The 12,308-nt window shown below is 37.0% G+C and overlaps 1 protein-coding gene across 1 annotated transcript in view; it reads left to right on the top strand.

Moving 5' to 3' along the window:
• The window catches only part of dse (dermatan sulfate epimerase), a 31,810-nt gene extending 20,010 nt beyond the window's left edge, over positions 1-11,800 (top strand). The window contains exons 5-6 of the mRNA XM_065263757.1: positions 3,553-3,760; positions 9,564-11,800. Of these exons, the coding sequence (XP_065119829.1) occupies positions 3,553-3,760; positions 9,564-11,286 (1,931 nt within the window). The 3' untranslated portion in view covers positions 11,287-11,800. The remainder of the gene's footprint in view (positions 1-3,552; positions 3,761-9,563) is intronic.
• Positions 11,801-12,308: the final 508 nt, after the last annotated feature.

Raw genomic sequence — 12,308 nt, 5'->3', positions numbered from 1 at the left:
TCTAGAGTAGAATCTACCAAACAGCAGCTAGGCATACACCACACAACAAAAATATTTTAAAGCATGTACTTGTAAATAAACTAAACTGCAAAAAATATATATTTTTTATTTTTTATTATTATGGCAAGATACATTAACTTGAGAAACAAAATGACTTAGAAGTAGTTTTGCTGTAAAACAAGTGTTTGTGTCAGCAGTCAGGCAAATAGAATTCACAAATAACCCAGTTGACAGAGATGTAAATAGCAAAAGCACTGGGTGTTGCAAGAAAACAATGAAGTGAAAGTAAAAATGAATATCAGCATATTCATATACTGTAACAATATTAAAATATTATACACACACACAATGATGTTTCATAAACACATACTGATACACGTTAAATACAGTATGTACAGTATATACTACATTTACCGTGAAATTTGAATTTGCAGACAAACACAGTGTTAATTGTCATTTACAAGAATAGATACATAAGGCAACATATAGAACATATTTACATTTATTCTTAAATCCACATTTGCTCTATAACCACAAATATAGGCACATATGACCTCTCAGATTTGTCACTGCAATTTCAAATCTTTGCTTTTTGACTTGCTACTCTTTTTGTGATATAGCCTACCTGTTGCAAAACGAACCAAGTTGATAATACAATACAATACAAAATCGTTTTCCGTTTGAATTTTGTTTTTAAATTATGTATTGTATGAATGCAATTGTGTACTGCTATGAACATGGTGTGGTTCATCAACAATATGTTCTGAGAGCACTTGCAAACTTATAGGCTGGCACCCCCTAGTGGTCAAGATATATATATATATTAAGAATTTCATAAAAATGTTTATAGCAAATCTCACTCCAAGCGGAAATTAAAATTTGTCATTTTTACTGTTGATCACCATGTGGTGATCAACAGTAAAAAATACAAATTTGACCTCTTAGCAGAAGGAAAAACCACCAACAATCAAAAATGCATGATTATTTGGTGTCATGGCTCTGCAATCAAAAAATGTTGTTATAATGGAAGTAGGGATGGGACGGTAAGAAAATTTCATATCATGATTATAGTGACCAAAGATAACACGGTTATCACACACTGAAAACATTTAAACAACTTTTATTTTTTGAAAATCACAATTTAATATGTCATGTCACATATTAATGAAATTATTTCTGTGGTAAAAAATAAATAAATCTGTCTAATAAGTTTACCGTGAATGAATACAATACATTATCCCCTAAATGCCTTCTTGTGCAAAAAACTATGTTTCATGTGCACGTCTGCGTCAAACTGATTTTGGCTGGACAGGATTTACCACGAGTTTTCAAAATCAAAAAAGTAAATGGTAATTAAACACGGTTATAATGATAATTACATTTTAAATGATAATACTAACTGTCAGGACATTTTATCATGGTTAATCGTCAAACCGGCAATTGTCCCATCCCTAAATGGAAGTCAATGGGGCAAAAACAGTAAATGAGGGAGGAAAAGAATAAAAATGATGCTGCACAAAAACTAAAAATGCACCAAAGCCAATGTTTTTACTAATCTTTGGCATGCCCAAGACTGTGAAAAACGTAAAAAAAATCCAGTCCACAATCACTTTTTATACTGAAAATCAGTCAATTTGTGTGTTTTTTTCCCCCCAAATCAGTGACATCACTTATGAACTTGGCAATTAAAGAGTTAAAATCATGGACATTTTGTAAACATTTGGTATGTTTGATCAGTACTGAGGTTGATGAACAGATTTATGAAACAAAATTAGAAAAAAAAATTAATCTGACAAATTTTTACAGCCGTTTAATTCAGTGGCCTTTTTTGTACACGAACAACCCAAAAGAGTAGTGAATGGGAACAACCCACAAGGGTTAATAAAATCATAGATGAACTCTTTTCTTTCAGTTGTAGGTAGAATAATAGACGTACACGAGCACAAAGTAGTATTCTAAATTAAAATGAATCAACAGACACGTGTGCATTTCAAGACCATGCGCAAACCCGCAAAAAAAGCTGGACGTAAACCCGTTTGCAAGACTAGTCTGGACGTAAAATACACTTTACATCTGACGTAGAATTTACACCTGTTGCACCATCTATGCATAGTGCACATCTGAGGCTGTGTCTCAATCATCTCCCTTGTTCAGAAGGCAGGGCACTGATCAGTGAGTCGGCCATTTCAAGGGCTGTCTTAATTGCTAAATCCTTCCAGTACACTGGAACGTTCGTTCCCTAAAAAATTCCCACAAAACCCAGTAAGGATCCATGCTTACTATGTTCCCTTGCCGGAAATCATGTGACCTTTTCTGAAGCTCTTCAACTGAAAATCGCGTGAGCCAACTCAATAAACGTCATGAAATGTATGAAAGACAAACGCTTGTTTTAAATATAAACACACATTGCTAGACATTAGTGACCACAATCTACTCAATATTTAAAATAATGATATTTATTTAAAATTGTAAAAAATATATATTTAACATTTAAGTATATTCCTCCAATTTTATGCATGGATATGTAAGAGAATAATGACAGTGTTTTTCACAATGTACTGTTTAAAAATTAAGCTGAGATGTTGGTTTTGCCGGTTATTGATGTGTAACAGCGGTGAATGAAAACAACGCGCTTAAACAGCCAGGTCACAGGAGAATAAATGAACAGTGTCCCAATGTCAAGTGAGCTAGAGTCCTTACCAGTGCCTGAACCTGCATACATGACATACAGATTCACCACCTCGGGAGCTAGGGAGTGAATTGAGACACGGGATGAGACAAATTCTTATGTCTAAGGGTAGGCGTAAGTATAAAGTCAAAAATAGAAATAATCAAATTTGACGAAACATTGGCCCGTCTAATGCACAGGATACACATGCACTGTACTTTTAGGCATGGCAGAGTGAGAGACTGCACCAATAAATTCTTATATATCATAAACTACCTAAATATTTACAAAGACACAGTAAAGAACTTATTAAAAGCTTTCAGTTCATTTCTACGCTGAGGGTAGCTGTGCCTGGTCATAGTTTCAGATGGTGCCACAGGCGTAAATATTTTTCACAACGCCGAACGTAGTTAAGCCCAACGTAGGGCTTGCACCAAACATTTTTATGCCCAGCTGGTGCAACCAGCCCAATATAATTATATTTTGTATGTGAATATATTGTTTATGGTATTTGCTCTTAAAAACATAAAAACTTATACAGCAAACATCTTTAGAAACACGCACACGTGGGTTATAAATACTTGTCAATGACGGGCGCTGCAGTTTAGTTTTCTGAATTTTTCTGCTAAATTAGTATCTGTGGTCTGTGCACGCCTGCTTCGAGCACTGTTTAGCTGTGTACACTGTGTGTTTTACCTTGCACTTTCACCACCATTAACAACCTGAAGCATAACACTGATGGCTTCTGTGATTATCGCCTTTAGACTGCTGACTGACACAGACCAGATAGAGAGATGTATATTAGCACTACTACTCCAAATCAAATAACACTACTACTATGTTTAAGGCCAACTGGATTATTGTTTTCTTATTTGCACATACAGGTTTTCAGAGGACTGTGGCAATTGCAGACTCCAACTATAATTGGTTCTATGGACCAGAGAGCCAGTTGGTGTTTTTGGATCGGTTTGTTATGCGAAATGGCAGCGGGAATTGGTTGGCTGAAAAAATCAGACAGAACCGTGTTCTAGAAGGCCCAGGACAGGCCGGGAGGGGTCAACGCTGGTGCACGCTGCACACAGAATTTCTTTGGTAAGTCTAATCTAACTTCTTAAAACTTCTTTTGTTGTAAACTTTTTAATGTGTTATAATCTGAAGAAGCAGTCAAACTACTTGAGCTACACCAAACCAATGGTCAAAAACTCAACACAACTTTTCTTATACAACTACAGTACTTCATTGTGAATTAATTGCGATAAATTATCCTGGATTGTAGGAGAAACTTCTGAATCTTTCCAGAACCGAAACTTTAAACTCTCTCCTGAGGTGAAGATCAGTTTAAACCATTGAACATTAAAGGGATAGTTCGGCCAAAAATGATATTAAACCCATGATTTACTCACCCCCAAGCTGTCCGAGTTGCTTATGTCCATCATTTTTCAGACAAACACACACTCAAAAAAATAAAAAGTTGGATTTACTTAAAAAAACTTCGTCAAGTGGGTTCCACATAGCTTTGTTAAGTAATGTCAACAAATAAAATGTTAGTTGTATTTACTAAAAAAGTTTGTGTAAAATTGACAATTTAAATGTTACATGGACTGAAGAAATCCTAGTAAAGTCACTATTATGAAACTTTTAATTGATGAAAACAAAATTAAAAATAATGATTTAATAACTCCATAACAATGAATCAATCAATCAGAGTGCAGCTGCTCAATACAACCTTTATTTAATTACAGTGTATCAAACATATCACAAACATATTTGAAATGCAATGTAACATTTCAAACCGTTTGTTGGTTTGTTTTGTTCTAAAATATATCAGAACAAGTTAATTAACTAATACTTGGCCACTTATTACTCAGGTACCTATCTAATCGTGCTACCCTTTTGCAAGAGGGTACAACAATTCTGCCAGAACAACAATTTACCCATAATACACTGCAGCATCATCAGCCAATGAGATGCAAGTCTGTATTGGTTTTATTAATCTGTTACTTTTACGCAACAATGTTTTATTGGCTGAACAAATAATTTTGAAGTAAAGCTGACAAGACACAGTCTTTTGTTGAAATTACTAAGTTAAATTAATCATATGCCGTTACTTGTGTTAAGTAAAGTGAACAAGAAATTATTTAGTAAAACTGACTCCAACCAAGTTCATTTTTTTGAGTGCATTTTCGGACATTTTATAAAATGTTTTAGATCTTTCAGTTGATTAAATGTAATGTTACGGGGTCCACCCATAGTTCACGACCTTCAAGTCCAAAAAAAGTGCGTCCATCCTTCACAAATTAAATCCAAATGGCTCCGGGATGATAAACAAAGGTCTTCTGAGGGTAATCCGTGCGGTGTTGTTGTAGAAATATCCATATTTAAAACTTTATTAACGAAAATAAATACCTTCCGGTAGCGCCGCCATCTTAGACTCCTTTGTATTCAGGAGAGAGTATTAGCGTAGTGTACGCACTTTTCTTAGTGACGTATGACAAATTCGGAGGGTGGGGGCACAGAGCAGCAGCAGAGTAGTCTCCGTAGGCTGCGTAAGGTCTCATCCTGAATGCAGACGTGACTAAGATGGCGGCGCTACCGGAAGGTATTTATTTTCGTTAATACAGTTTTAAATATGGATATTTCTACAACAACATTAGAATTACCCTCAGAAGACCTTTGTTTATCATCCTGGAGCCGTTTGGATTTAATTTGTGAAGGATGGACGCACTTTTTTTGGACTTGAAGGTCGTGGACTATGGGTGGACCCCGTAACATTACATTTAATCAACTGAAAGATCTAAAACATTTCTAAAATATCCGAAAATGTGTTTGTCTGAAAAACGATGGACATATGCAACTCGGACAGCTTGGGGGTGAGTAAATCATGGGTTTAATATCGTTTTTGGCCGAACTATCCCTTTAAAGAGATAATACCAAAAAACCAAAAATAAAGATTCTGTCATAATTTTGTTACCCTAATGTTGATCTAAGAATGTATAAGTTACTTTATTTTGTTGAACACAAAAGAAGACATTTAGATAAATGATGGTAAGCACACAGTTGACTGTACCTATTGACTCCGATAGTATTTGTTTTTCCTACTATGGAAGTCAATGGGTTGATTGCTTTGTGCTTACTGAAATTTATCAAAATATCTTCTTTTGTGTTCAACTGAAGAAAGCAACTCAAACAGGTTTTGAAAAAAATGAGGGTGAGAAAAATATGACAGAATTTTTATTTTTGGGTGAACTATTCTTTAAGCTGCGTTGTTATTTTCCATTGATTCACCTTTTTTAATTGTTTTTCCAGCTTTAGGAAATTTATTGCAAACATATCATTAAAAAACTGTAACACCAACAATATAGGAAATAATAAATAATTGATCGGTGTATAACACAGGAGGTCTGTTGCACTGATGGACACATTAGGGAAAATCTTACACATGTATAACAGTAAATTAAGTATACAAAAATGAGTTACAGCCTTAACTTACACTTGCTAACATGTAATTTGTAACTGTGGGCAACAAAATCGTACTGTAAAAATATATTTTTGTAATATTTTTCTCTCTCTTAATAGAGAGACTTTCTATATTATAACACCCATATACAAAACAAAACAATCACTAACTACTTTCCTGCCCAATTAAAGGACAAGTTCGGTATTTTAGACTTAAAGCCCTGTTTTCAGATTGGTTATGGTGAAATAGAATGGTTTTGACTGAAATTTCGACATTTGGGGCTGCCCTGAGAATTTTTGCGTGTTTGTGTTTCAGCTCAGACCTCTACAATGGGTTTAATGGTGCACTGGAACAATCCTTCCTAAAATTAAACTTTTGTTTACAAAGACGTGAAACTCACCGAGTGGTCAGGGGTGTTCACTGGTATGCTCACACAAAAATCGCTCCAAAAGACGCATTCCAACAGGTTTTATCGTAGTTTTTACCAACTCCATTGACTTGTATGAGATGTCCTGTGAAGTACGGTATTACTCCGCGCCAGGAACTTTGTTTCTATTCTTGCAATTGGCAATGGCGGATTAGCGCCACCACCTGGGCTGGAGTGTCTATTATTCAAGCTCTAAGCGGAAGAATGTACGGGTGTGAGGTGTTTGGAAAAATAGGTCCACAAGTTAACAACGAATGCTAAAACAGCTGTTGGAAAGCATCTTTTGCAGCGATTTTTGTGTGAGCATATCAGTGAACACCCCTAACCACTCGGTGAGTTTCACGTCTTTGTAAACGAAAGTTTAATGCATTTTAGGAAGGATTGTTCCAGTGCACCATTAAACCCATTGTAGAGGTCTGAGCTGAAACACAAGCACGCGAAAATTCTCAGGGCAGCCGCAAATGTCGAAATTTCAGTCAAAACCATTATATTTGACCATAAACAATCTGAAAACAGGGCTTTAAGTCTAAAATACCGAACTTGTCCTTTAAACTAACTAAAAACCAGGGCCGTGCACAGGGGGGTGGCCCGGTGGCTAGAGCAACTGCCCTAATCGCCTGAGGTGCCCCTCTCGCCAACTCCAGTCAAAGTGTTCTGTTACCGCTCGTCTAAAGATCCACTGTTTCTGGTAATCCACTTCGTGATTTCCCGCCCGCTCCGCAGCATCTCTCACATTCTGTGTCCACTCTTTGAAGGGCGAAGATGACAGTTTGTTGTATTAACAGGTAGATTCATTACATTACCTCAGTTGTTGAGCTGCTCAATTAGTAATTTGTAGATGTTTTATATTTATTCAAATAAACTGTTAAATACTATTGAAGATACAAACGTGTACAGTGCACTTTAGAGATGGTCCCTAAATTCACGAACATCAAACTTTATTTATTTATTAAGTCTATCGACAATTAGCTACGCGTGGTAACGGCGAAGACTTATGCATCAGCAGTCCACTTCAAAATAAATGAAATATTATGGACAGGAAATTACATTATGGCATTTGGATTACTATGTCTGGATAGCGAGAAAACAACTTTTGTTATCTCGAGATCATGAGAAAACAAGCAGCAAAAATAAAAATATGGATGACCTCTCTCGGCTTTCCTATGTTTTTGTATTTCTGTGGGTAATGATTTGCTCTCTGTCTTCTTAAAGTGCTAACAACTTAGCAAACATTTTTAGAATTACAGTGATTGTCTAATGAGTAATGTACCCGATGAGATCTAATATAAATAACACCAAATTTGCTGTTGTTGGCACACTTTGTCGACAAAAAATAAAAATAAAATGTTTTTTTTTTTTAAAAGTCAGAGTTGTAAGGGAGGCTGCAAAAGCTCTTCAAAATTGCAAACATGGATTCAAAGCTTCAGCATGTAAATCATATAGAATATTAAGAAGTTTTGTCACACTCTAAATCTTGTTATAAAGTCTATTTTCCATTATAATCACTTATATTATTTGATACTCATCTATAACACATCATATTGTTAAAACCATATAAATTGTGCCTCCCGTGCCCCCTTTTTGGTTTGGGCCACTGCCCCTCAAAATGTCTGTGCACGGCCCTGCTAAAAACAAAACCAGAAATTAAACCTCTTAGAACAATAAACTAAATCTACACTAACTGAAAAACAAAACATACACAGAATGGCACCCGTTTCTTCCCTCATGTGTCTAACAACACTCAAAACTACATGTTTGCAAGGCGTGGGTCACATGACATACTTCCCCTTACTTTTACTCCAGGATGGTGAAGTTTAATCCATTTAAGATGGTCTCTGTCAACACAAAAGCATACAAACAAACCACCACTAAAGATAGCAGCAAAACACACACAAGCTGGCCAAGCCGGCAGCAAGCCAAGCTCTTCCCTCTCACTTCCGTTCTCCATGGCGTCCTTTATCAGCAACTGCTAATGACTGGAAGTGTCACAGGTTATTGGCCACACAACGTGACCAATCATGGCACCTATAAAACAGAGACGGACAGCGGAGAACAGATACAATAGGAAGAAAACATAACAGAGAAACACTCACAGCAAACAATAACAAAAGGAGAGGGAAAAACATTACGAGCTCGTAACAAAATAAACCTTAATTAGTACCCAAACAGTGTAGTCCTCAAACTCTGATGTGTGTCATATTGGAAGAAATGCCCTCCAGGCCTTTTAAAACTATAGTCTGCTTGATCTGTTGGTAGGGAATGCTGTTGTCTTTCTATTCTGTGCAAGGCCTGAATGCAAATCCATTAAACTGGAATTGATAAATGTTTTGTTATAGTTTTGATATTTTTGCCTTGGGGTCTAACAATTCATTGTTAAAACTTAAAATTTGTAAAGTCAGTGTCTACCTAGAGGTTCACACCCCTATTTTTTTCCACTTATAGATCTTTGTTATTTCCGATAACTGTTGCTCGTGATTGGATAAGAGTGCAGACTCATCCTGCTGAAGTAAACACTAACACTGCTAAACAAACATCCCCACTGCAAACTTTGGTTATACGTCATAATGACTGAATGGATGAAGTCCATGCACACTTGGACTTTGTCAACTTTTTAGGCAAGAAAATGTAACAGTTTACTTCCAAACTGATCCTATTTTAGCCATTTTGTACCTTTTAAAGGTCAGTGTTTTGAAACTTGTGCCAGCAGTGTAAATTGCATATGTATTTGCAAGCATGCAATGTTATATAAAAAATACAACTCGAAATGTTGACAGTTTCAAGATGATGGTGCCCCTGCTGATATCCATAGCACCTGAATGTGGCATAGTATACACATTTGTTTCAATGGTTGTAGTCCAAATGACTTCAAATTTAGATGCATAATTAATAATTTTAACATAAAGCGTGTTCTTTGTTACTTTAATAAAGTAGAGTTTTGATTTAATTGTTGCTATTTTGTGTAATGGGGCTTTTCTAAACAACATCCTTGTGTTTCTTTTTCTACTGTTAAGGTATGATGCCAGCCTGCAGCCCACTCCACCTAATGATTATGGTACATCCCGTCTGCATTATTTTGAAGACTGGGGAGTGGTAACCTTTGGAAGTGCCCTGCCAGCTGGGAGAGACAACACATTTTTATCATTTAAGTCAGGGAAGATTGGTGGACGTGCTATTTTTGACATTGTTCACCAAAAAAAGTACAAAGACTGGATCAAAGGGTGGCGAAACTTTAATGCTGGCCATGAGCACCCAGACCAGAACTCCTTTACCTTTGCCCCTAATGGAGTTCCGTTCATCACGGAGGCATTGTATGGGCCCAAATATACCTCGCTCAATAATGTTGTCATGTTTGGGCCTGCCGTGTCTGAAAGCTGCTTCGCTCCATGGGAGGGTCAAGTTACAGAGGCTTGTAACTCTAAATGGCTAAAATACAAGCATGGGGAAGCAGCAGATTGCCAGGGTCAGGTAGAGATGGCTATGGAACAACATGGCATGGTGTTTATTCGTGGGGAGGCCCAAGGTGCTTACAACTCTCAACTGAAGATCAAGAATTTTAAGAGGAACTTGTTGCTACTTAATCCTCAACTGCTGCTGATGGTAGACCACATTCAGCTGCATTCTGACAGTCCAGCAAGCAAAATAAGTGCCTTCTTCCACAACACAGACCTGCCTTTTCAAAACACCCAAAATGATGAAGTGCATGGAGCTCTGATCAAAAATGGACAGGAATCATACCAGATGTTCTGGTTAGATGACACAGGCAGCAGTGAAAGGGCAACAGTGGGCTATCAGAGCTACCCACGTGGATACCCATATAATGGCTCCAACTATGTGAATATCACGATACCACTGAGAAATCCTACTAGTAGAGTCGCTTACATCTTCTTTGGTCCTGAAGTGGATGTGGAAAGTTTTAGTGTGCATGGGGATTCAGAGAGACTGAACATCTATCTTGCCACCAAAAAACACACATACACCATCTATATCCTTACAGGGGAGGTTCCCAGCAAACCATATGCGGTAGTGTTGATGGATCAAAAGAAAGTGGTGTTTGAAAGTGCATTCGAAATAAAAGAAAAGCAGGTAGAGGAAGTGGAAGAATATGTTAATGTTGTGAAGGACAATCTTCAGCACGTCAAACCAGTCTTCCAGCAGCTAGAACGTCACATCCTGTCACGGGTTCTTAACACCGACAACTTCCATAAAACTGCTGACCACCTCATAAAATCTTTGGGTAAGAAAAACGCACCAGGGAATATTGAGATGTTTGGCCCTTATAAGAAGCAGGGAAAGATAGGCAAGAAGACAAGCCTTTCTGATAATCGACCAGACATCTTTGCTCGAATTGAGGCAAGCGAGAAGAAGAAGAGGCAACTGACAATGAAGCACGCCTATGAGGAGGTTCCTGAGGAGGCAGATGATGATGCAAGAGCATTTATAGATTACATTGATGTACGAAAGGGCAGAAAAGTTGGATTTATAAAGGGACGGAAATTTAAACAAGTACACATGGTGGATACGGCAGAAAGTGAGGTTTTGCCCAGCTCCACCTCATACATACGACTTTTCCTGATCTTAAATATAGCTACATTTTTTCTTCTGCTGGCAACGCTGCTGACCCGCTTCAAAAGGGCTGAGAGTTTGCACACACAGCGTTGTCTTTACTGTGTCCTTCTCATGGACAGCTTCATCCTGCTCTGTCTGTACTCCTCCTGCTCTCAGACTCAGTGTTGACCCTTTTTGCCTATCAGTGTGCCAGTGGTTTTGCCAGCACTGGAACCATTTGTGACCCTGGACCACAAAACCAGTTATAAGGTTAATTTTTTTTAACTGAAAGCTTTACATTGATGTATGGTTTGTTAGGATATGACAGTATTTGGCCAAGATACGACTAATCTAAAGGTTGCAAAAAAAACTAAATACTGAGAAAATCAACTTCAAAATGAATTCTTAGCAACACACATTGCTAATGATAAATACATTTTTTATATATATTTACGGTTAGAAAAGTACAAAATATCTTCATGGAACACAACACTTTTGACCATACAATGTATTGTTGACTTGCTACAAATATATCTGTGCGACTTAGGAGTAATTTTGTGGTCCAGGGTCATATTTTAAAAGTTTTGCATGATTCTATCACAGATAATATCAACTTTGCATCTGCCTTTAAAACCTGCAGGTGTCAAACTGTTAGAAGCTTGACAACAAAATACAAAACATGAATTATGTATAAAACTAAATACAACCCCAAATCAGAAAAAGTTGGGACACTGGAGAAATTGTGAGTAAAAAATGGAATGGAATAATTTACAAATCTCATAAACTTATATTTTATTCAAAGTAGAATATAGATAACATATCAAATGTTGAAAGTGAGACATTTTAAAATGTCATGCCAAATATTGGCTCTTTTAGGATTTCATGAGAGCTACACATTCCAAAAAAAGTTGGGACAGGTAGCAATAAGAGGCCGGAAAAGTTAAATGTACATATAAAGGAACAGCTGGAGGAGGACCAATGTTTAGGAATGGGAATGTTGTCCCATTCTTGTCTAAAACGGGCTTCTAGTTGCTCGACTGTCTTAGGTCGTCTTTGTCGCATCTTCCTCTTTATGATGCACCGAATATTTTCTGTGGGTGACAGATCTGTGCTGCAGGCTGGCCATTTCAGTACTCAGATCCTTCTTCTACGCAGTCTTGGTGCTGTAATTGATGCAGTATGTGGTCTGGCATTGTCATGTTGGAAAATGC

The sequence above is a fragment of the Paramisgurnus dabryanus genome, chromosome 12, assembly GCF_030506205.2.
Source record: "Paramisgurnus dabryanus chromosome 12, PD_genome_1.1, whole genome shotgun sequence".
NCBI lineage: Eukaryota > Metazoa > Chordata > Actinopteri > Cypriniformes > Cobitidae > Paramisgurnus > Paramisgurnus dabryanus.
The sequence above is the reverse complement of the archived record's forward strand: the minus strand, read 5'-3'. Positions and strand labels throughout refer to the sequence as shown.